We start from the raw sequence: 26,433 nt of genomic DNA, 5'->3' as shown, positions 1-26,433 counted from the left end.
AATTTAAATAGTTTGTCACTTAAGCAAATCCAATAAAAATCAACCGAAGTATTAAACCTCGGATCGTCTCTCAAGGAATTGCAGGAAAGTATACTTATAATTGGTTATGGAAAAGTATATTTTGGGTTTTTGAAATAAGGAACAAGAAAGTAAAATGGCAAGAAAATAAATCAATAACTAAGAAAGCTCCTAACAAGGAAAGAGAATTAGAAGTCCTATCCTAATTATCATTAACAATTGTGATGATAATTGCCTTTTGCTTTCACTTAGTTAACCTCTAACAATGAAGGAAAGTCAAGTGAGTAAAATCAACTTAGGTTCACAAGTCCTAATCAAAGACTAGATTTAGTGAAGCCTAAGCCAACTAGCAAGTCTTAATTACCAATCAACAAAAGACTTTTGATAACTCAAGAGTTTCTAAATAATCAATCCAAGTTAAGAACAAAAAATCTAATTTAAAATCCTCCCAAGCATTTTATCAAACACTTGGAAGGCACAAAATAAGAACATAGAAAATTAATAAGGACTATTAAATCTAAACAACCAATTGCAAGGAATCAATACCAACAAATGAAGGAAGACACAATAAACATGAAATACCTCAAATTGCATTAAAAAGGAAATTGAATCTAACATGAAGAGTTCATAAACCAAATTAGTGAAATAAGGAAATCATAAAGGCAAATAGATAACTAGAGTGCTAGAATAGTAGAATATAGAAGAGAAACTAAATTAACGCAACATAGAAATTTGAATTAGAGAAGAAATAAACCTAAAAAACCTAAAACCTAGAGAGAGGCAACTACATCTAAAAACCTAACTAATGTGTGTGAAAGTGTGAATGAATGATTAAATGCCTCCCATTCTGCTCCACTCTGAGGCCTCTAATCTGTGTTTTCGGGCTTGAAACTGGGCCAAAAACAGCCCAGAAATCGCCCCTAGCAATTTCTGATATGTGCAACACGTGGCTCTGTCACGTGTATGCATCGCCCACGCGTACGCGTCGCTGAACTTTCGTAAGGTCACGCGTACGCGTGATCCACGCGTGCGCATTGCCTAACTGCATGGAAACTATGGCAAATTGCATATCACTTTGAAGCCCCAGATTTTAGCTTTCCAACACAACTGAAACTGCTTCATTCAGACCTCTTTAATTCAAGTTATATTCGATTTAGTACGAAGAGGTCAAGATTGACAACTTAGCAATTTCTTCAATTTCTTGTATTCCTTCCACTTTTGCATGCTTCCTTTCCATCCTCTAAGCCATTCCTGCCCTATAAACCCTGAAAACACTTAACAAACATATCACGGCATCGAATGGTACTAAGAGAGGATTGAAATTAGCAAATTTAAGGTCAAAGAAGCATGTTTTCAATCATAGCACAAAATTAGGAAGGAAAATGTAAAACATGCAAATTCTATGAATACGTGTGAGAATAATAGATAAAATCCACTAAATTAAGCACAAGATAAACCGTAAAATAGCAGTTTATCAAGGACAGGAGAGCCGTCTTCACACTGCATGCCAGAGGAGAACCGTCGCAATTTTTGTCACCGTTCGAGGAGAGTTGTCTTCGTCAGCGCCGTTCATAGATGATCCGCCTTTGTCACCGTCCAGAGAAGAGTCGTCTTTCATCTATCAGAGGAGAGCCACTGCCGCTCACCTTCCTCCTCCCACTGCGTTGCTCACTGCTTCCTGCTCTTCGCCGCCTCCGCCTCTGGTCTGCCTCTACTATTCCGTTTTAATGTATATTTTGATTCTTAATTGACGAAATTGCTATAGTTCGAATTCTATTAATGTGAAATTGGATTTAGGATTAGGGTTTGAATTCTGTTAATTGATAATTTTGGATTTAGAAATAGATTTTGTTGCTGTGAAATTGGATTTAGGGTTTGGAGTTTGAATTCTTACTGGAAAATTGGATTATAATACTGAGTTTAGGGTTTAGACTATGTTAAATGTTAATTATCTTTTATTTTCCAATTTTTCTGTTTTTTTAATGTTTTTAAATTTTTTTAAAAATCCGTGGATATCCGCGGAGACCACGATCCCTGACAGATACGGGGACAGATTTTTGGTGTCGTCCCCGCCCCCATGGGGATCCATTGCCATTCCTATAAAAAATATTGAACCAAATTTTCAAAAAATAAAAAAACTAGAAAACCAACTAAGGTGTAATCAACTTAGCCAATTAGTTGAAAAATAGTTTTTATTTTTAATTTTGAAATTCAAAAAATTAGAATAGTGGGGAGTTATTTTTTTATAATAAACTTATTTTTTAATTAGTTGGCTAGAGGCTTATACCCTAGTTGGTTCCTAGCGAGATCGTCAGAAAATATATGAGGTCAATTCTATAATTTTTTTATTTAGTGTCTAATTTATTTTTTATAATAACTTTTAAATATTTAAATTTTTTATTTTTATATTTTTAAATTTAAATTTAATTATTTAATCTTTTTTAGCAATTTGGGTAATAACTTTTAGGAAACACTAATATATTAATAATCTTGTTATACATTCAAGTTTTTTTGGTAACTAAGTCTAACCAAGTTAGTCCAAACCCAACAAAAGTTAGTTTCATTAGTGAAAGAGTGAATACACGTTACAACTATTCTCACTAACGTGAACGTTTGTATCTTGTGTTTCTCCTCCTTCTTATCTTCCTCTTCCTTCTCCTCCTCCTTCTTCTTCTTCGCATTTCTCCTCCTTTTTCTTCACGTTGCTTCTTTTTTGCTGCATATTTCCTCCTTATTGTCGTTCTTTTATTGCTACTGTTGTTGCTGCGTTTTTTCTTTTCCTCCTCCTCTTCTTAGTGATTTTGCAGTATTATGTGTTTCTTCTTTTTCTTCTTTGTTTGATTTTTTCTATTTTTTTCTTATTAAAAGAGTAAAACAAAAATAATCATGAGAAGGTAAAACAAGAAGGAGAAAATGAACAATAAAAGAAGAAGAAAAAGTAATATTGAAGAAGAAGAAGAAAGAGGAGGAGTTTTGAGTTATGCAGAATTTTTTTAGAAATAATAACAAAATTTTTGTTACATAGAAGTTTCTTAATTTTGATACCAAAATTTTTTAACCGTAACACAAATTCTTATTAAGAGGGTGAAACAAAAATTATGAGCAACATTTTGATAACTTTTCTAGATTTGAAATTTACATGCATGTGTTTTGTGATTGATTGAGTCTTGTTTGTGTGTTTGTCCTGAACTGAGTTTGTTTGTGTGTCGTCATTATTAAGTAATTTCGATGCATTCTACATTTAAATAAGGTGCACTTAGTTTGTGCTTATTTTGAACTGAATTTATTTGTAGATTGCCAATTTATTATCTATGTATTTATCTCAATTGGGCTAGGTGTATTTCTGATTTTCTGTTCTTATATAGTGTTAAGTTTAGGAAGTGGTGGGCCATTAGTTGGGTTCTTAGTTTTTTTTTTCTTTTTTGACTTAGCATGCTACAAGAGAAACAGGATTTAGCAGCGGTTTTTATAGGGAGTAGCGGCAGTTTTAAACCGCCACAAAACGAGATACCCATGCCACGCACTTTACTTGGTGCTCCTTTCCAAGAGTTTGAGCAAGCGAATCATTTTGAGACAACAGTCTAGATAATTTATCATGTTGCTCAATCTCCGCAATTCTTTTCTACACAGTTAGATAAGCGAACATAAGCATTTATTAGCTAATTGCTAACCGAATAGACTTTCAACACAATTTTAACAAATAAAACCTATGAGAAACAACTTAACAATTCTCAACACATTACTTACACCAATAGGCCAAGCTGAATCATGGAGATAGGAGCCATTAGGTCGTTTGTGCGTTAAGATCCACAATTCTCCTCTACCAACTGGATGCCTTTGTCGTTCCGACTGTAACAATATAACTTAAATAGTGAATAAGTAGACGAAGAGAAAGTTCAAAAAGTGAGTCAAATGTAAATGACCTCTTTTTCTCCAAGCCTTGCCAAGCTTTTCGATTCGCCAATGTGAGTGTATAACTGCTTCGATCGATTCACATCATTTTTCCTACACTTCTCCAATCATGCCATCAAAAGAAAAGGTTACTAAACACCATTTTTTGACTAAATATAACATAAATAGACTTTTTTTGTTATGAAATAAAAATATATTACCTTTGTGTCTTCACTATTGCAATAATCAAAGTACCATCTCCAATGATCCGTCATAATTCCCGGTGGACGGCCTTCAATATTTTGTTCAATGGTTAGTTCTGAGTTATAATAACCATGGTACAACCTGTTTCTCATTTCCTTCCAAGCTCTCCCTAGCAATTTTAATATTGTACGCTTGATAGCACCTCCACTATATTCATCAAAATGGAACATTTTCTGCAACAATAAACTTAACTTGTTAGTAGGTGACAAATTAAGATTCTCGAACTCTACAACAATATAATGTTTTACCTTTACACATTCATTATAAATCTTGTCCTTGGAGCAAACCTATCTCTAGTCTTTATCGCAGATTGGGATTTGGTGTAGTCAGATCCTAGCCATCCGAAAATGCCGCTCAGTATACCAGCTTCATTTCCAACTGGTTGTAGTCTCTTGTTAAACTTGAGTACGATCTTTCTACCATTAGGTGGCTTCATAACCTCCTTCACACTTAGATGAATATGCTTGAATGTTCCATCGGACTCTGCAAAATCATAGTTACTCTATGTAAGTAACCATTGTAGCCAAGATGCAATGAAATCATAGAAAAATTAAGCATAAATAATGATATGGGATAAATTCTTGTATACCAATTGTTTTAACATCCCAAAATTTGGTGATTGTGCTTCCCTTGCGCTTTTGAGCCTCCGATGTAGCAAATAGGTTATCAACTTGTTGCTCAAAAGAGTCTACCTCATCTGCCTCTAGGTCTAAGTTTGTGGAGCAAGTAGTGGTTCGGTACGAAGCGGTCGAAAAGGACATAAATATGAGGTTGAAAGGGAACCAGCACCACTCGACGGGAGAATTAGACAATCCACTTGATGCACGGATGAAGCTGCAGTAGATCCTATTTGAGGTTGCTGACATCCTGTGTTTAACTTTGATTTCTTCATGTAACGACCTATCCTGGGCATCTTAATAAATTGGGTACCACCAAGGGTATCACTTATACTATTCTCAAACTGAAAAAAAGAAATGATAATTTTACAACATTAAATATTAACAAATAAGTAAATCCAAACCAAAAGAGAGAGAAGCATCAACTCAGCTCCCTAGATGGGAGAATTTAAAAACCGTACATAGTGCAAAACACTTTGAGGAACGCTACTAGCAGTAGTTTATTTGGTTAAATATAACATTGATAAGTTTATATTAAATAGCCAACTCTGAAGTTGAGACATGAGCATCAAAATGACTAATTATTTAAAGTAAAAAACTAATAATGCATATTCCCAGTCAAGGACTAGTTGTATGTTTTAAGTAATGTTTTACCTTCAATTTAGCCATTGAAGCTTTAGGCCATGCAAGAATCAAATACTTTTCAAGTACAATGTTATGACAAGAAAGTTTTATGTTTGTCAAAGAGACTTCTAAAACAAAGCTACTAACCACACAAATTCCTGAAGAATATAACTCGAATTTAGAAGATGTCGGTAATATATATGCATTATTGTAATAATTCTTCAGCTATCAACTCTTAATAGCAAGAAATCCAACATGATTTTGACAAGGAAAAGAAGGGCATAATAATTTATTGAATTCAAGGATACAAATAACTTCATAAACAACCAATTCAACATAATAAAAAAATAAAAAATGGAACGAAAAGAAGCATATAGAAGGATATCAAAATTTGGATGATTTATCAAAAATGGATATCAAAATTTGGCTAAAATATGTACATACTAAAGAAGCAGGGGAAATAGGGTAAATAGAACCTTTTGTCATGCTCCTAAACTATTCAAAAGAAGCATATTACATAATATATCCTCCTAAATTATAGCAAAAAATTCCCATCAAAACACCACAAATGTTGATATGATAACAATATAACCTTTTTGCTAATGCAAATCAAATGTCTAGTAAAATGTTAAGAACAAAAAATATTACTAAATACAGCGAACCAAAGATAAACCAAACTATTGGTGAATCAAATATACTATACAATGCAGCATGGCAAGAATGCTTTCTTGAAGTTGATTTTTCTTATTTAGTATTTTCAAACTAACGTAACAGTAACAAAGAGAGGAACTTGATCATGGAAACACAAAACTATATCTATAAATAAGGGTTAAGTAATTGGTGAACTTTCAATTGGCAAATCAACAACCACATAAAGTCAACTAGTGGTGCTTACCGACAGCGGGAGGAAGGATATTGACGGCAAGAGAGGAATCTACTTGACGGGTGGACACAGCTCGACGATGCAGAATGGATTCTGGCTTCAGAATGTCGACGGCTACTCCAACTTGACCAGCTCTGAAAACTACTTGAAGGAGGAGACTGGGTCTGATGGCAACTAAATCGGGATGCAGAGCATAGAAGGCTTTAGCGGTGACAATAATAAAGAATAGGGAAGTGGCAGGGGTTTATGGGTTTTGAATAATAAGAGAGTGAATTTGGGTCTCTTTTGAAGGACTGATACATACACTACTAATAAATTACAATACTCCCAATCAACACCACTAGACTATCAAAACAGTCCCAATCATATTAGGAGACTATCAAAAAATTTAACTTTGGAGTCTGTGATGCAGATTTTGTGTGGGAAAGACCTATGTGGGCAAGTCCTATTCATTCAACAATTCACGGGCTTGTTTAACCCTGCTTGTTTTGCATAAACCATCCACCAAAGTCCCATATGTAATAACATTTGGTTCTTTAGTGTTGTTATCATCATCCAATTTGAAATACATGTCCGTATTAGAAGTTTCTATGTCACTTTGCATTCTGGCAAAAATCTAGCAAGTTTTTTCAATCTGCCCAGCTTTACAATGACCATCTATCAAAGCTATATATGTAGCAATATTTGGCATGCAACCTTCATGTACCATCATCACCTCGAATAGTTTATTTGCATCAGACAACTTTCTTGCCTTCAGGTATGCATGAATAAATACAGTATACGTCACCATATTAGCCGTACAACCATACCTTAACATTTCATCACACCATTTGCGAACTTGTTGGATGAGACCAGCTTTGCAAAAGCTACCAATCAAAATAGTATAGGTGTAAACGCTAAAAATGCCATTCCTTTTAATTTCTTCAAACAAAAGAAAAGCCTTATCTACCTTGAAGGCATTACATAGAAAATGAATCACTGTAGAATATCTACTATCATCTGGAACAAAATCCTTGCTCATCATTTCACATATTATCATAAAGGTTTTATCAAACTTTCCAGTCCCACAAAAACACCGTGCAAAGTTGCCTACATTGACCTTATACAATATAACCCTTGAATCCACAAATGAACTAATATTAATAGCTACAAAAACTACACTATCATAACCACTACCAACAGTACTATCCTGCAACTAATCACTAATAGTTACACTAATTTGTGGTGTAATGGATATACAATGAAAGTTATAAATTCAACGAAGAATTAACCTAGCGCATAATCCAACACTGATGAAGTTTGTATGTAAACAAGAAATGATGCTTTAAACCTCAAAAGGCAGGAAAAGTTACCATTAGTTTAGATTCTTAGGCTCACAAAAAAGATTATGTTCACAAGAAATGATGCTTTAAACCACAATCTGCTATCATCACTAGCTATAGCCAAAATGAATGAGTAAAGAAAATGGCTAATAGGGTGGAAATGATTAAGAAAGTGGCAGAAGCTATAGTAAACCATAAAATGGCAGTGCAAAGTGTAGAACCATGGGAGTGGAACACAAAACAGTCCAAGCAAATCAAACCTTTATCTGTATAGTCAAATAATAATAATAACGATAACTTAGAACTTGGATTAGGTACTAAGTGCTGCAACACACAAAGTTTATCATTATTATTATTTTAATTATTATAAAGCTTCATGATTCAGCTCCAGATCTCTCTTGGGGGGGGGAATTTGGTAACTCTTCACATTATCTCGTGCATTCTAATATCTGAGAGTTTAATTATTCGACAATTATTCCAGAAACAAACATATATAAACACTACTGTACTATGTAGAATCTTCAGCAACCAGCCCCATTCCTATTGAGTTAAACTATTGTACCCAACTAAATGGCTAAATAAATCTCTGAAATCCGTAATGTATCTTCACCTCCTCCAGTATTTAGTGCAAAAGAAATATTTCCGTGCTAGTTATGAACTCAAATCTGAATTTCTTGCGGTACTTTGCTCCAAATTGAAGCAATTCCAGCAATGTTTAGAGTCTCAAATATGTAAGACCTTTGGCTGTATCTTTTTATTACATGATAATAAAACCACCAGATTGATTATGGCAGGTTGAAATATAGTAAAAGACCCCTTTTTGCGGGCAGACATATGACATCATAACGTCCTAATTTCTCCATGCGCTGTAGTAATAGCATCACCTATGTGCCTATGTGCTGAGAATGCATCCAACCATGCTCTAATTGGCAACTTGTTGAACAAGTCTCTTTCGATTGATGTTGCGTGCTCCAGCGAAGAGAACGGAGATGCCTCTTCTATCGCCTTGCATAACGAAAAGCTAGATCCACAAAGAAAGAGGTCCCTCTCTTCTAATTTTCCTGTTAAGTCAGATCATGTTAATCAATATATAAGTCCAAGTACATTAGGTTAAACAATACGAAAAATTAAATACCTTTAAGACAAAATAGATAATTAATATCACCTTCCAGGTGGAGCAATCGTAACTAATGAGTAATATACATCAAGTGTTTCCATGTTTTAATTTCTATTATATCCTAGTTTCCAATTAATAATTTTGCAAATGTTTAACCTTCAACAGGACTATACATAGAATAATAGTGCACATGTCCTATATTGGTGACTAAATACATCTATAAATCGGCAGCCTCTTTACAAGTATCGATGGCATCAGTCGTGAGTTCTTCTAAATCGTTGTCCCTTCTCAACTTCATCATTCATATAGTATACAAGGCGAACATCGGATGCAAGAATGTATGGTTCATCATCTTCTCGATCACCGGTATGAATTGGATGAGAGAAGTTGACCACTGTGTGTCCCAAAAAGTCTTGTTTTATGCCTCTGCCAGTGGTGGTATTTTCCTAGATATATCCAAACAAGACGACTGTGAATTGACCGCTGTAATTTAACTCAATGATGTCCACTAGTTTTTCGTAATACAAGATGCTACCAACAGCAACATTACTGTCGCGCTTGCTTGCATAACTCCTAGTGTCAAAAGTGACATGAACCTGGCTATTTTGGGCTTTCAACCCTTTTTCTCTCGACAGGGTTCTAAACTTAAATCCATTTACGTTGTAAGATGTAAAGTGGCTAACTTGAACATTGGTGCCACATGCAAGCCACTGCAATTCGTTCGAGTGCATGATGCTTCCCAATGGAACCTGGCAGGCAACAACTACGTGTTTCATCATCTTGGGATACAAACGACAGGACACCATTTGACTATGTAAATGGATTTTCACCTCACGCTTGAACCAATCAGAAAATTTTCTGTGCATAACACTGTCTATATGAGACTGGGACATTGTCTTAGTTCGCAACTTTCTCTTTGTGATGACCCTAAAATCACTGGATAGGTCACAACAGTTTCATGTCAGAATCTCCAACTATAGTAGATCATTATCGAAATCCATAATTTCAAATGCACTTACTCTAAGAATTTTTCCACGGCCATGCAATTGACCAATACGTAACGAAGATCTCGAAATTTTTCCGTTGGTGTGAGGGTGTAAAAAGAAGCAGCCCTGACAGCCTTTCCAACCTCTGGGAACATGGTTGCACTTTTATCAAGCATAAGTTCACGCGGTTGATCGTCAACGCGCATTGGTCGATTAATCCTATTCTCAACTTATCTAGGTACCTTAAACAAAATACGAGAATCTCCTCATATAAGCATCCCTCTGTAATTAAGTCCTTTGGTTGTGATTTGTTACGCACGTATTGCTTAAGACGACATAGGTACCTTTGAGAATATAACACGTGTCATATTATGTTGGGGTTGCCAAACTTAAAAGCATAAACACAAATTCAATTGATGATTACCTTTCAATTGGGCACATCCATCGATAATGCACTGAGCCACTGAGACGCACCTCCTCGACTAGATGCATTATCAAGTGAACCATGATGGTGAAGAAAGAAGGGAAAAAATCATCTTTATGCAACACAGAGTATGAACCACATGATCCTGAAGGATAAGAAGTTGTTGAGGGTCTATGGAATTGCTGCATATTCGGTGAAAAAAAGATGATAAATCCGCCAGGACAGAAGACATTGTGACAAACAATGCATTCTATATTGACCATTTTTTAAACACAATAGGTTAATAACAATCACCTTTATTTACTTCAAAAATAGAAAGTACATTACTCTTTTATTTTAGACCATAATAAGAGTACAATATTCAACTGTTTGTTTTAAAAAAAATCTAATTCATTTTAAAAAATTCTTTTTGAAAATATGTTATTTTAAAATTTTTAAAATTTAATTTATCCAAATAATGTATTCTTACAAAAACTTATTATCGTAAAATTTAAATTTTATTTTATACTAAAAGCAATAATAAATGTGTATAAAACACATATTTAAAATTATTTTTTAAAAATATTATAAATTATTTTCATTGCTCTTTGAGAGTGTTTAAAAAAGAACTCAACTTTTATATTCTGTGACTATAAAAGAAGTTTATAACTATGATCTTTCGTCGTCTAAAAAAATGGATAAATTTAATTGAATGATAGTAAAAGCATTAAATTTTTATTCATTTTCATTTCATTATTCATTTCGTTATTCAATTTCATCTTATTATTCATTTCATTCCATGCATAATTGTTATAATTTCTATGTATGCATAATTCGTGCTACATGCTGTCATGAATTAAGCTACTCATTGTTTTTTTATAAACCGTTATAACCAGTAGCAATTCATGTAGTTTCGTATCTCCTTTAGAAACCTCTATCACCTCTAGTGATTTCTGTCTAACTCGCTCTTCTACGTAAACCAAAAAATCGCACATGAGTATGCTATTTTCCAAAGTTGTAATATGATAAATATGAATTTCAATTATTTTATTTAATTAACTTACTCATATTTTTATGTATTATTCTCTCTCCTACATGGGAACATACACTGTTTTTAATAAAATAAAAGAGTAATACCCCAAATAGGTCCCCAAGAAATTTACCATCCGACAGTTTTGTCCTCCACAAAATTTAACTAAGATTTTGACCCTGAGGTTCTCAGATATCCCCCAAATACGTCCCCAAAACCGTTTGATCCGGTTAAAGTGGTGACGTGTCAGGTCAATTGTGACATGTCACCTTTAGGACATTTTGGTCCCCATCCACGGTGCACAAAACGACGTCGTATTGGAACCAGTGGCAAAACGACGTCGTTTCGGGGAGGACAAATTCGTCCCCACTTAGACAGAGAATGCAAACGGCGTCGTTTTCATGTTGGGGACCTATTTGTCTTATAATAGTATCTTAGGGGACCTATTTGACCTATAATTTGTGATGTTAAAAGAAGCTATATTTACTTCAACGCAAACTTTAAAAACACATTGACATTGGTCTGTTCATTTATCAAAATGGTAACATAAACCTGAGAACTCAAACATGTTAACTACACAAATATTTGGCTTCAATAGCAACACAAAGCAAATCAAGTCAAAGAAGGTTTATTTTCTTTAACACAAACTAAACGAAACCATTCTAAATAACATAACGTCTTCTTCCTCCAACATAACAAAAGGTGGTAACATAACTAAGATAACAACTTTCACATTAATTCTTAGAAGTATCATTTCTTGAAAGACTGGTTCAACCCTCGTGTGCAACAAGTGGCACAGTATCTAAGTTGTTCAAATTCATTCTAATACGAGGGTTGAACCAGTCTTTCAAGAAATGATGCTTGTAACAGCCCAGACCACCCGCTAGCACGATATTGTCCGCTTTGGCACACAATGCCTCACGATTTTACCTTTGACGATAGGGATACTAGTCGAAACCTCCCACACTCACTCGTCAAAACGCGTCATGCTAGGGAGAGGTATCCGCATCCTTATAAGGCATGCTTCATTCCCCTCCCCAACCGATGTGGGACCTTACAATCCACCCCCCTAAGGGAGCCCAGCGCCCTCGTTGGCACATCGATTCGGGCTCTGGCTCTGATACCATCTGTAACAGCCCAAACCACTCGCTAGCACGATATTGTCCGCTTTGGCACACAAGGCCTCACGGTTTTTCCTTTGACGATAGGGATGCTAGCCGAAGGCTCCCACACTCACTCGTCAAAACGCGTCATGCTAGGGAGAGGTATCCACACCCTTATAAGGCATGCTTCGTTCCCTCCCCAACCGATATGGGACCTTACAATGCTTCTAAGAATTAGTGTGAAAGTTGTTGTCTTAGTTATGTTACCACCTTTTGTTATGTTGGAGGAAAAAGACGTTATGTTATTTAAAATGGTTTCGTTTAGTTTGTGTTGAAGAAAATAAACCTTCTTTTAACTTGATTTGGTTTGTGTTGCTATTGAAGCCAAATATTTGTGTGGTTAACATGTTTGAGTTCTCAGGTTTATGTTACTATTTTGATAAATAAACAGACCAATGTCAATGTGTTTTTAAGGGGTTTGCGTTGAAGTAAATATAATTTTTTTTAACATCACGAATTATAGGTCAAATAGGTCCCCTAAGATACTATTATAAGACAAATAGGTCCCCAACATGAAAACGACGCCGTTTGCATTCTCTATCTAAGTGGGGACGAATTTGTCCTCCCCGAAACGACGTCGTTTTGCCATTGGTTCCAATACGACGTCGTTTTGTCCAACGTGGATGAGGACCAAAATGTCCTAAAGGTGACATGTCACAATTAACCTGACACGTCACCACTTTAACCAGATCAAACGGTTTTGGGGACGTATTTGGGGATATCTGAGAACCTCAGGGTTAAAATCTTAGTTAAATTTTGTGGGGGACAAAACTGTCGGATGGTAAATTTCTTGGGGACCTATTTGGAGTATTACTCATAATAAAAAAACCATCCCAAATGAAATTAAAAAATTTAGATATAAAAATAGAATGAGTAATATATTTTAATATTATAATTTTTTATTTTTTTTTAAATTGTGAGAAGTAAATAAATCGAAGGGTCCAATTTGTGTTAAAAAAATTAAAAAATTTTGGGACACATTATTTCAAATTTTTTAATTTTTTTAACACAAATCGAATTGTCCAATTTATGTCCCTCTCACAAATCAAATAGTTCTATTTATATAATTTTAATAAATTATACGGTCCAATTTCTGCATCTTTAAATATTTGCCACATTTCAACAAAACAGTTACCCTTTCAATATCTAAAACAAAAAATTCTCCAAATGAGGCCGTTTGACGTTTTTAAATAAAAAATCAATCCCGCTATGTTATCAACATCATTTTTGTTAATATCTGTCAACTCTTATTTATAATTGTATTTAATAAAAATATTTTTGTGAATATATCTAATAAAATATCTTTTTTATAGCTGTATTTAATAAAAGTATCTTTATAAATATATTTTTTAAATATATCTCTTCATATATGTGTTTAAAATATAATAACTAATCATTATTAGTAATAAGTTGGTAGATAATATATTATTACCTGTACTTTTCCATAAACAATACCCTAGTTCTGAAGCTTCCCACCCGATCCCATTTCTCTATCTCGGCTCACGTCGGTTCACCGCCACCGCACGCTCCCCGCCGTCGCCGCGCCTCTCGCTGGGTCCTCGTGCCGTGTGCTCGCGTATCCCCTCTCTCCTCTGTCTGTGGTTGGCTGTTCGCATCTCGCCACGCCTACCCCTGCCAGTGAGTGCTCGAGCTGTGCATGGTTGTTGCTGCTCGCGTCCGTGGTTGTCTGACTTGTCTCTGCTCGATTCTGCCTCTGCAACAACATGTGAGCATTTTAGGGTTTATGAATATGAATTGATTCTGCCTCTCCGTCTCACTCGAGTCTCGTCTCAGTCACACTTGCCGGTGTCTCGTCTCCCCTCCGGCGTCTCAACGTCTCGCGACCTTTCCAGTGCTCCTTCTCCCTAAGCAACTCGTGGGGTTGTCGCCGCCGTGTATCGTTGGTGAGTCCCTGCATCATCGCTTTCCCTGTTCTCTCTTTTCCAGAATTCTCTTCTCCCTGTAATTTTCCATGTTGCTGAATTGCTAATCAATTAATTTGCCTTGTTGCTGTAAATCATGACTGAACTAGGATTGGTTGAATTTGTCCCTGTAAGTTGAATTTGTTGCTGAAAATATCACTGAGCTAATTTTTTTTGTTGACGAGAATCATCACTAAGTTGAATTTGTTGCTGATTATCATCACTGAACCTTGAACCTTGGATTTGTTGCTGTCTTGCTGAAATAATTACTTAGCCAAATTTTTTTGTTGCTGTAAATCATCTTTGGAGTTAAATTCTTTGTTGCTGAAAATTGTCATGGTTGAATTTGTTGTTGAAAATTGTCAATTAGCTGAATTTGTTGCTGTGAGAATAGATTTGATTCTTAGTATTGATTGATTTGATTCTTACATAGACAGTATTGATTTGGTATAATTAGTTGAATTTAGTTTTTAATTAGTTTGTTAATTATTAACTTATTGATTTATTTTTCTGTTTTTTATTTGCTAGAATTTTGATACTTGATTGTTATTAATGTGTTTGTGAAGACATGTTTTTGAATTTTTAATTTTAAGCTTATTTTTTGTAATTTTATATTTATATTTAATTGTGACCGGATCAACCGGTTCAACCCGTGATCCACCGGTTGAACTAGTAACCCGGTCGTATGACCGAGTCGATTACTGGTTCGGATCTAATAACTATGTTCTAAACCAATTATTTACGATTTCATATTTTCTCTTTTAACTTGCATATAATTAAGCGAAGCACGTATCAAACCAAAGGAACTTTTGTTATATATGTTGGTGATTTGTTGGAGTACCATTGTGAGAAAATTGATGCAATCAGGGACTAAACTACACATAACGTGGATAAAATGGCATGTTTCCAACCAGCAAGTGGGTCAAAGTTATAAAGTTCTGTTTTGAAGGTTTCTACCTTACGTTGAAGTAGGATGATAAAATGGGAATTTGAAGGCAATTTTGGTGCATTATAGAAAAGCATGTGTCACTCTGAACAAGATAATAAGAGATGAAGTTAAGGCTATATTTATTTAATATGCTAAATGCTTGTGTTTTGCTTATTTGCGAAATGTTGTGTTTATTTCTTCTTTAGTTTTCTGAATTATTTCGCTAAATGCTTGTGTTTTGTTTATTTGCTAAATGCTTGTGTTTTGACCTGTGTTGTTGTTCATGATGTAGTTATTTGCTGAATATGTTTTTTGACCTGTGTTGCTGCTGTTCTTGATGTAGTTATTTGCTGAATGTTTTTTTTTACCTACATTCTTGCTGAATTAATTGTTCATGTTTTGTATAAGATGGATAATTGTAGCTCTACTCCTATTGGTTGAAGACTTTGTTTTATGGATATTTTAGCCAGAGATTCTTCCTTGCCTCCAGGTACGCACTTTTTTTATTCTCTCATCAGATCTCATTTTAACAATTCTTAAATTAGTGTCTCTGGAATGAAGTGTGGTTTTAGTTTATTTGTTTATTTATTTCTGATTTGCATGGAAATGGGGGTTGAGTTGACCCTTTTGGTTTTAATTTTAAATTCTTTCAGGGAACCATTGTTGGGGGTTGAGTTTGACTAAAAAACTTTTAGCCAATGAAACAAAGTGGCAAGCAGTAGACAGAGAAGACAGAGGAGGAACAGAGTGTACGGCAAAAGAGGTGACAGCAGAATGCGATGGAGTGAGTGTGTCACCAACGATTTCTCTCTCTTTTGCACCTGCTGCATCCATTCAATTTATGATCACTTCACCGTCTTTCTCTCTCTTTTTTCTTGAAACTAACTTATGGTTTTGAATATGGAGAAGAGCATATACACATTTCTCACTGTGCACCGTTGGGAATCACTCAACTGTATGAGGTATAGTTTGGCTTCACTGAGACCTGTCCATGGAAGATTAGCTCTCAAATTTCTGAATTGGGTTATTAACCAGCCCAATTTTGAGCTCAATCATGTCACCCACATAGTATGCACTACCACTCACATACTTGTTAGGGCTAGAATGTACAATTTTGCCAAAGCAACCTTGTCCCACTTGTTGCATTTGCCAATTGGCTTGAACTCTGCATTTTTTGCTCTTATGGACACATACTCAATTTGCAACTCTAGCCCTGCTGTTTTCGACATCTTGATTCGAGTTTGCTTGAAAGAAAACATGGTTGGAGATGCTGTGCAGGTTTTCTACTTGATGGGATCCCGGGGGTTCAAGCCTTCTGTATGCACTTGTAACATGGTGCTTGGTTCGTTGGCGAAGGGCCGGACTCATGACCTTTTTTGGTCCTTTTTCAAAGGAATGCTTGCCAAGAGGGTTCATCCTGATGTTGCAACATTCAACATATTGTTAAATGCTTTGTGTGAGCGGGGGAAGTTTAAGAGTGCTGGTTTGCTCTTGAGTAAGATGGAAGAGAGTGGTTATCTTCCGAATGTGGTTACTTATAATACTTTGCTCAATTGGTATTGCAAGAAGGGGAAGTATAAAGGGGCGTCAGAAATGATTGATCGCATGGAAGCTAAGGGTATTGCAGTTGATGTTTGTACATATAATTTGTTGATAGACAATTTGTGCCGGGAAGGCAAGAGTGCGAAAGGTTACTTAATGTTGAAAAGGATGAGAAAGAATGCGGTGTATCCCAACGAGATCACTTACAACACTCTCATTAATGGATTTGTTAAGGAGGGAAAGATTGCAGTTGCTTCTCGAGTCTTTGATGAGATGTTGTTGTTTAATTTGTTCCCTAATAGCATCAGTTACAATACTTTGGTTGACGGGCATTGTCGCAATGGCAACTTTGGCGAAGCCTTCAGACTCGTTGATCTGATGGAGTCACATGGTTTGAGACCTAATGAAGTGACGTATGGGGCTCTTTTGAATGGGCTATCCAAGCATGCTGAATTTGGATTGGTATCTAGAATACTTGAGCGAATGAGGATGAATGGGGTGAGAATTTGTCGTATTAGTTATACTACAATGATTGATGGGATGTGTAAGAATGGCCTACTTGAAGAAGCTGCACATTTGATGGATGATTTATTAGAAGTTTCCATCAATCTTGACGTCATTACATTTTCAGTTCTTATAAATGGATTTTTGAGGGTGGGGAAGATAAATAATGCAAAGGAGATAATGTGTAAAATGTACAAGGCTGGAGTAGTGCCAAACAGCAGTTTGTATTCAACATTAATCTACAATTATTGTAAGATGGGAAACCTTGAAGAGGCATTAAAAACTTATGCAATTATGAACCATAGTGGTCACGTTGCAGATCGATTCACATGCAATGTGTTGGTGGCCACTTTTTGTAGATGTGGGAGACTTGAAGAGGCTGAGTACTTTATGGATCACATGAGCAGGATGAGTCTTGATCCTGATTCTGTTACTTTTGATTGCATTATAAATAGTTATGGAAATTCTGGTAATGCATTAAAAGCATTTTCTGTGTTTGATAAAATGATTAGTTTAGGCCATTCCCCTAGTCGATTCACATATGGTGGCCTGGTGAAAGGACTTTGCACTAGTGGATGTATTAAAGAGGCAATCACGTTTATGCATCAACTTTCTTGCATTCCTTATGTTGTTGATAATGTTTTCTACAACACAGTACTTACTTGGGCATGTAGATTAGGTAATTTATCAGATGCAGTTGCCCTTATTTATGAGATGATTAAAAACAATTTTATGCCAGATAGTTATACATACAGCAATCTTATTGGGTTGCTATGCAAGAAGCATGAAGTGGTTGCTGCACTTCTTTTCTCAGAGAAGGCAATGGAGAAAGGATTGTTACATCCTAATCTTGTCTTGTACACTAGTATAATTGATGGGCTTCTTAAGGCAGGACATTCAAGATTCGCTTTCTATATTTTTGAAGATATGCTGAACAAAGGTGTTACCCCTGATACTGTAGCATTGAATGTACTGTTGGATTGGTACTCAAGGAAGGGGAAAATGTCAAAGGTAAATGATATCCTTTCCACAATGAGGAATAGAGGTTTAGCGTTCAATTTAGCTACTTACAATATTCTCATGCATGGATATTCAAAGAGGCATGCGATGGCAAAGTGTTCTATGCTGTATAATGGCATGATCAGAGACGGTTTCAGGAAGGATAGGTTAACTTGGCATTCTCTTATTCTTGGGTATTGTAGCTCTGGATCATTGGATGTTGCTGTAAAAATTTTAAGATGGATGACACTTGAAGGTTCTATTGCTGATTGTTTTACATTTAACATGCTTATTACTAAGCTCTGTGAAAGGGATCAGATCAAAAAGGCCTTTGATCTGGTAAAACTGATGAATAGGTTAGGAGTTATTCCTAATGTAGATACATACAATGCCCTTTTTCTTGGACTTATTAGAACTGGTGCTTTTGATGAAGCTCATTATGTTTTGCAAGCCTTATCGGCAAATGGTTCTGTTCCTACATGTAAACGATATATCACTTTAATCAATAGCATGTGTAGAGTTGGAAATGTAAAAGGAGCAATGAAACTTCAAGATGAGATGAGAACACTTGGTGTCACCTCCAGTGATGTTGCTATGAGTGCTGTTGTTAGAGGTCTTGCACATTCAGGGAAGACCGAAAATGCTGTTTGGGTTCTTGATTTCATGCTTGGGAAGAAAATCATTCCAACTACTGCTACTTTCACCACATTAATGCATGCTTGTTGCAAAGAAGCTAATGTTGCAAAGGCTTTAGAATTGAAGAATATAATGGAGCGTTGCCATTTAAAGCTTGATGTTGCTGCATACAATGTTCTTGTATCAGGCCTTTGTGCCAATGGTGATACTGAATCTGCTTTTCAACTTTATGAGGAGATGAAACAAAGAGATATTTGCCCCAATACCTCTATATTTACTGTTCTCATTGATTCTTTTTGTGATGGAAATTACCACAACGAAAGTGAAAAGCTTTTGAGAGATCTACAGGCAAGGGAGCTGTTTATTCTGGATTTATGTCGAGGCACTGAAAGCTTGAATGAATTATTAGTGATTGCTAGGAAAGAGTTGATTCACTTGAGAGATAAAAGGAGAAGAAAGTTTGGTTGCTAACAGCATGCTTTTCGTTGGATGAATTGGAGGTGCAGTTGAGATGGCAGTTTTGTTACCCTGCTTGATGCAATGTTGCTGATATGGTTAGCAACCTTGATTCCTATTTTGTTGTGATAGTACTTTTTTAATCAGTTGAAATGCAACCTACTTATGTTTCATGTACTGTTCGCTACAGGTCTGGTTTCACTTAAAGCTAAAAGAATCCTCTCAGAATCTCTCAAACTCGGCCAGGTACATAAAATTACACCCAAATTTTATGGCTAATTAACCATAGTCGAATTATAATTCAACTCATCTAGCACAAAATTTGATAAAATTAAAGTTCAACATGCAAACAACAATTTTCATATTTTGAGTATCAATATTTATTCCCAAAAGCACAGAACCTATTGCACTCAACTATGCTAACAAGCTGTTTATCCTTCTTAGCTGCCTGTTTTGCATCGTGCTGTGTAGTCTATAAAGCAGAAATGCATTCAAAGCTTTGCATGTTTTTCAACCACCAGCTTATCCTGCTTGTCTTTCAAACATGGCATACAGACTTAAACACATTTCATTAATCAGTTTGTAATATTGATGCACATACAAAATTATTCAATTAACAGTCACAGCAAAATCTCTCATTTTTTTCATCATGGATTTTGCATTCAACTCTACTGGAATCAACAAAGATGGACAATGCTTCATTTCAAAAGATAGTGACCATTATCAAAAGTTATAACTTCTGGTTGTGTTATTTATGTTCTTCATGCAAATAACTAGAAGCAATAGGAATCAATTGCTGCTCATTTTTTCTTCTAACGTCACTCCAAATTGCTCAGTCATGTTCAAGTCCTCACATTTCACTCCATTAGGAGGCTCCCAATCAAAGTGATACAGCAAATATGCAAGGGCCAGCTCAACATTTATTAAGCCTAATTTGATGCCCGGGCATATTCTTCTTTCAGCACCAAATGGAATGTATTCAAAATTACTTCCTTTGCAGTCAATGGTACTATCAGTAAATCTCTCTGGATAAAACCTCTCTGGTTCACAATAGTAGTTTGGATCTCTTCCAATTGCCCAAGCATTCACAGTGACCTTACTTTTGACAGGTATATGATATCCATTAATCTCACATGCTTCTCTACATTCTCTAGGAATCAAAAGTGGAGCTGGAGGGTGTAACCTGAGGGTCTCTTTGACCACTGATTTCAAATACTTGAGCTCATTATGTAAGTCTCATCAACATTTCCACTCATGTCGAATATCTCTCTCACCTCGACCTGTGCTTTCTGCATTACTCTTGGGTCCTTGATCATCTCATTTAGATTGTCAATTAAAAAAAAAAAAAAAGATTAAATGTGACTCTTGGTTATCTGATTGTGCAATCTGCTTTGGTCTAGGGATGCCGGAGAGTAAACCGCTGGTTGGACTTTTGTGGTAACCACAGCTGTTGATTCCATCATCATCAAAAGCCACATATGCTTGTCATAACAAACCTCAAAGTGAGGCATCTGTAGTCTATGGAAACCCAATACAGAGCTTGTTGATGGCCTTTTCCTGCTGATTATCCTAGAAAGTTAAACAAATTACTAAGAAAACAAGCTAAAGATACACAGCTGACTAGCTGGGCTGGGTATAGTGGTGGTGACTTTCATTTTTAATCAAATAGAAGAAGGAGATTTGTTTAGGTATATCCGTATATCTTTCTTCTCCCCCACCCCCCTTTTTTTGGGGGAAACTATAAAAAGAAATTATGTAATCTGATTTTGCAGTACTGATAAATAATTAGTACAATAATACAAGTATATTTGTTTTTATTAGATTAAATTAAATTATAATCATCTAAATTTTAAATTAAATATTTTTATAATTTTAAAATTTAAAATTATTTGAATTAAATTGGATAAAATAAAAAAATAAAAATCAAACAAATATAGTATCAATTCAATTATACACACATCTCTGTTATTGATATGTCAGATATGTCAATTAGAACTTTGTGTATTGCTCATGTGACACAAATCGGAGTCTGAATATCCGAAAGGCTGTGTTTTATATATTTTCGGAATGTTGATATAAACCGTTGTTGCTACTTATAGATTCACCCAAATTTTAATGGGGGAAAATAATAGGGAATTCACATAATCTATAAGTATAATATACATTTTATATGGTAAATAAAAATCAACCTCGAGTAAGAAAATCGTTGTAAGATGTTTTGCTCCGGTTACCCGTTAGCACATACCCACAATTTCCACACCAAGCATTCACGTGTCATTTATCGAACTATTGAATTAATCGGCATTATTTTTAAAATTAATTAAAAAAATCATACTTCATACTTCTACATAAGAATCAGCCACTAATCATCACCGCAAATAATTAATTATTTAGTAAAAAAATATAAATATATATAAATAATTAATTTTTTATTTGTATATAATATTTTTATATTATTACTATCATGAAATGCCGGTTAGGCTGCTTTTTTTTATATAATATAATTTATTATATTAAAATGTAAACTAATATGATGTTAAATAATATAAATTAATAAGCATGTATGATAATATCTTAATTTTTATGTCATGCCTGTTTTTACTCAATATTAATAACAAATGTAATATCTCTTAACAAATTATTTTGTATTCAGCTTTTAAAAATGATAAAAAAATATTATATGATTTTTTTTTAAAGTTAGAATAAAGTAAATACTATATTAGGATGAAATTTGGACATCACTAAATTTGTTAAATTCTGTTATATTTATGCATTATTCAAACTGAAACACTTTTTTTTTTAACTTTTTATGCCTTCGCAACCACAGAAGAACAATTAGAAACAATCTGGTAACAGCAATACGGCACCCTAAAGATAAATAGATTATCAAATAAATAAATAAACAAATCCTTCCTTAAGCAAGTACAACTGCACATTACTAGCGTGCACAATCGTCCTTAACCTTAATCCCTAAACTCAGCAAAACTAAAGCAAATTCATACAAGCATATGCATGTGCTGTTTTATATTTTCAGGATTCAAAAACAGAAAGCATTATTTGCTTAAACCCTAAACCCTAAACTTATCGCTAAAAATGTAACGATCAATGAAAAGAAACCAAGAAAAGAGATAATCAAGACAAGCAACTGGAGGTATGAGTTGATTTGTTTGAAGGTGCTACATTAACTAAATTATAGGTTTGAGAGATAACACTTAGTTGTTGCTCTAGTTGTTGATGTATTCTATATATATTCATTGCTACCTTTTCAGCCAAACTTTTCCTCACAAATCTTCCATAGCACAACACATTTAATAACCCCAAAGCCTCCTTAACTAATCCCTCACAAGCGATTCCTTCCACAAGAATCTTATATGTATCCTCACTTGGTTTACATCCCTTGGCTGTCATACGAGCCAGAAAATCGATGGCAGCACTGGTTTGCTGAGCTTTACAGAGCCCCTTCATGACTGAGTTATAAAAGAACACATTAGGCCTGAAACCCAATTCTTCCAAGTCATGTAGAAACTTGATTGCTTCACGAACCTTTCCTTTGCGGCTAAGACCCCTAACTAGTGAAGTGTAAGTAATTGTATCAGGTTTAGGACCTCTTGTGCGCATCTTCTCGAAGAGTTCCATAGCAAGATCTGTCTTTCCTGCCTTTAAAAGCCCATCAATGAGCGTATTGTAAGAAACTTTATCAGGTTTAAGACCTTTTCGGCACATCTCTTTGAAGAGTTCCATTGCATTCTCTGTTTTTCCCACATTTAAAAGCCCATAAATTACTATATTATAAGTGACTCGACTGGGAGAGCACCCTTTGCAACTGAGTTGGTTCATTATTTCAGCTGCATCATCCACCCTCCCATCTTTGCATAATGCTAATAGCAAGATATTATAGGTCACTATATTTGGGCGACAACCCTTATTTACCATTATTTCCAAGTATTCAATTGCTCTATCAATCTTATTTACATAGCAAAACCCTTGAAGCAATGGATTGTAACTCCTGGGATTAGGCAAACAACCATGCTTAGGCATCATCTTCAATATATCAATGGCTTGGCCCAACAAGCCTTTTTGGCAGAGGAAACTAATCAAGATATTGAAAGTAACAACACTAGGGGAACAACCCTTACAAATCATGCCAGCAACTAGCCCCTTAGCATCCATCCATCTTCCCATGCTACACAAGCCACGCAAAATAATATTATGCGAAATTACATCAGGCTGACAACCATAGGAGGGCAAGTTACTTAACAATCTGATTGCTTCATCCAACCTACCTTCTTTGCAAATACCATTGATAATAACATTATATGTGACCACATCGGGTTTGCATCCTTTGCTTCTCATCTCATCAATCAACTTCATTGCCTGATCAACTCCAGATTCTCTACAAGTTGCATCAATCAATACAGTGTATGAAATCACATCTGGATGACACTCGCTTTGCAGCTGCCTGTTAAGAACTTCCATGGCTTGCTTCAGTTTCCCTCTACCACACAAACTACGAAAAATTGTATCGAAAGTAATGGCATTAGGAGCAACACTCATGCGATCCAAAACCCACAAGGCCTCCTCTATCGCCCCTGATCTGCAATAAGCATCAATCAAAATATTGTAACTGGTTAAATCAATAACACCACCAAACTCCTCCAAAATTTTCATGATTCTCCTTGCCTTCTTGGTCCTGCCAACCTTGCAAAATTGGCAGACCAGAGCACTGCTCGCATTGACATCAGGGATATTGCCATGTTTAATCATATGCTCTAAAAGCTTTAACCCTTCCTCCATTTCCCCATTTCTAACCAACATTTGCAGATGATTATTCTCAAATTCCTCAAAATTCAGGGAAGCACTAACACCATTTGGCAAGGATTCCTCCTCATTTGAATCCCCTTTTGGAAACTTTATAGAATGTTGTGAACTACCATTCAAACCAAAAGTTTCATATTTCAAAACAGCAGAAACACAACGATGCCTTCTAGACCAACTGCTCTTAGATTTTGCAAACGCAGTAACACTGCTATCATCAGAGGAACATAGTGAATGAGATTTAACAGAGATATTACTTACTCCTATATTGAATACAGAACTAGTGTTATCCAAAGTCCTACTTCTGGTGCTACAATCTCTTGTGCCATCCTTAAGCAAATGCCCAAATGAGCAAAACTGTTTGTGGGATGCCACCAAATCCATAGTTTTCACAAACTCCTATAACCTGAAAGACAAAAAACCACAGATTCCATATGCACACTCAATCGTAAACAACTCTTCATTACATTATGAAAGAGGCAGTTTTGAATTCAATTACTAACTTTTCTTTGTTCTCTAAGGTGTTATATGTTTTCTGTTAGCCTGAATAACAACAAAAACATGAAGATGGCTATGAAGGGGGAAATTCATTTCAGAAACAAGAAATTGGCAACAATCAATCTTCTTAAACTTCACCTAAAAATGTTCATCTACCAACATATCCAGATATCCAAGCATAGTAGTAGACCAGCATTCAGAAACATAACCATTAACCATCCAAGAAATTGCGAGAATGAAGAGATAGAGACAAGACCTGACAAAATTTCTGATTACTAAAGAATAACGAAGATGTGTCCAGCTGATCTAGAATGTAATAATATAGGCTGTGTTTGTTAGTGTCCATTCCCATCGGAGACTCGAATACCACCGTACATGTCCACTATTTGTTTGTTGAGACACAAAATTTCAATGTATATGGCGGCACACGAGTGCACATAAAATACATGTCTTTAGTGCCTCTCGTTAGGGCTGAAACGGAGACAAAACTTGTGAGATACAAATTTTTCCACTTTTGTCTCTAATTATTTTTCAAAATTCCAGTTTTATCCCTTATTGTAATCCCCCTTTTCCCCTCTCTCTCCTTCCTCTCTTTTTTTCTGCTGCTCCTCCTTCCTCGGCCTTCCTTCCTCCGCAACTTTGCCTCTCACTTCCCCACTGCCACCCTCCTCTCTTCTTCTTTCCCTTCTCTTGCCCCACCTTCCTCCCTCGCCTCTACTCATCGTCACTGCCACCCTCCTCTCTCTGTGCCTTGCCTTTGCTTTTGCCTCCCTCCTCCTTTCCTCTACCTCTCTACCCTGCCTCCCACCTCCTTCTGTGTTCACCTTTTCCTTCACCTCTCCTCTCCCTCTTCCTCCCTTCACCACTCCTGTAAATCTACCCTTCTTTACCCTTTTTTGTTTCTGTTTTATTTTTATTTTTCTTTTGGAAAAAAAATTTGATCGTTAACTTGTGAAATTTCTATACTATTGTGTGATTCGTTTTTCTGTGATTGTTGGTTAAGTATAGTTAATGGTGGATGCTGTTGAATCTATGATTGTGGTGATACTAGTAGGGGATGATGATGAATATGAAAAATGGCTGCAGTAATGGATGACAATGGTGGAGGATGATGATGGTGGTGGTGGTGGTGGTAAAGATGATGATGAATATGTTTTTTTTTTTTTTACTTAATATTCAGAGTATTGTGGAATTTTAAGAATTTTGTAGTTTCTTGTCTACTTTTAACCTAATAATTTGTCTACTTTTTCTCATTAAAATTTTACATTCAAAGTTCAAGTGTTCAACACATGAAAATTCATAATTAAAAACCGATGTGGATTCTTGGCAGCGGTATCTTCACTGCTTTGTGATTGTTAATTATTGTTAGCATCCATCTTCAAAATTAAAAAAAAAAATCTCTAATTAATGATAGAGATAAACAGACAAAAAACACAAAAGAAGCAAAATTGTTTGACCAATTAAGCAGCAACTCAGCCAGGTAAAAATTAGGATAAATTACTAATAAAATTGATGAAACATGAAGCAAATTCAAGGCAGCAATTGAGAGAGTAGTAAGTCTTACTAGGGACACAGACGCTGCGTCAGAGGCGCAGGTGGCGCCGCAGGAGTTACAAGGAGTAGCGATGCAGGAGGAGATCAACGATGCCGGCGAAGGCGACTCTGGCGGAGTTCGGACAGAGGAGGAGAAGAAGGTAGCACCGTAGCAGCAGCCGCCAACGTTAGGGGAGTTGGGGTTCAAATTTTTTTTTTTTTGGTAGCAAATTATTTTTCTAGAAATGGGAGAACACCATCCAAATTTATTATTTTTAGTTA

The 26,433-nt window shown here is 35.5% G+C and overlaps 3 protein-coding genes across 9 annotated transcripts; 1 reads left to right on the top strand and 2 right to left on the bottom strand.

Moving 5' to 3' along the window:
* The first annotated feature begins 13,748 nt into the window (after positions 1-13,748).
* On the top strand, positions 13,749-21,122 carry LOC112703294 (uncharacterized). Of its 6 annotated transcripts, none has more exons than XM_072199526.1 (8): positions 13,749-14,044; positions 14,113-14,222; positions 15,577-15,658; positions 15,822-19,403; positions 19,496-19,551; positions 20,142-20,311; positions 20,460-20,534; positions 20,706-21,122. In XM_072199526.1, the coding sequence occupies exon 4, from the start codon at positions 16,057-16,059 to the stop codon at positions 19,318-19,320; it is 3,264 nt and encodes a 1,087-aa protein (XP_072055627.1). In that variant the 5' UTR covers positions 13,749-14,044; positions 14,113-14,222; positions 15,577-15,658; positions 15,822-16,056; the 3' UTR covers positions 19,321-19,403; positions 19,496-19,551; positions 20,142-20,311; positions 20,460-20,534; positions 20,706-21,122. The 6 variants fall into 6 exon arrangements, with proteins under 6 accessions (XP_072055627.1, XP_072055626.1, XP_072055628.1 ...); XM_072199525.1 differs by having other exon boundaries at positions 20,415-20,534; XM_072199527.1 differs by having other exon boundaries at positions 13,749-14,222; positions 20,175-20,311.
* Positions 20,095-20,621, bottom strand: LOC112701551 (cytochrome P450 71D9-like). The gene is made up of 2 exons (XM_025752296.1): positions 20,580-20,621; positions 20,095-20,520 (listed from the first exon to the last, which is right to left on the bottom strand). Exons 1-2 carry the CDS (start codon positions 20,619-20,621, stop codon positions 20,095-20,097), a joined length of 468 nt encoding a protein of 155 aa, XP_025608081.1.
* Positions 21,123-22,174: 1,052 nt separating the features above from the next.
* On the bottom strand, positions 22,175-26,413 carry LOC112703293 (uncharacterized). Of its 2 annotated transcripts, XM_025754684.3 has the most exons (3): positions 26,183-26,410; positions 24,875-25,089; positions 22,175-24,526 (listed from the first exon to the last, which is right to left on the bottom strand). In XM_025754684.3, the coding sequence occupies exon 3, from the start codon at positions 24,502-24,504 to the stop codon at positions 22,438-22,440; it is 2,067 nt and encodes a 688-aa protein (XP_025610469.1). In that variant the 5' UTR covers positions 24,505-24,526; positions 24,875-25,089; positions 26,183-26,410; the 3' UTR covers positions 22,175-22,437. The 2 variants fall into 2 exon arrangements, with proteins under 2 accessions (XP_025610469.1, XP_025610468.1); XM_025754683.3 differs by lacking the exon at positions 24,875-25,089 and having other exon boundaries at positions 26,183-26,413.
* Positions 26,414-26,433: the final 20 nt, after the last annotated feature.

Source organism: Arachis hypogaea, chromosome 7, assembly GCF_003086295.3.
Source record: "Arachis hypogaea cultivar Tifrunner chromosome 7, arahy.Tifrunner.gnm2.J5K5, whole genome shotgun sequence".
Taxonomy (NCBI): Eukaryota; Viridiplantae; Streptophyta; class Magnoliopsida; order Fabales; family Fabaceae; genus Arachis; species Arachis hypogaea.
Note: the sequence above shows the minus strand (reverse complement) of the source record. Positions and strands in the feature narration are given on the sequence as shown.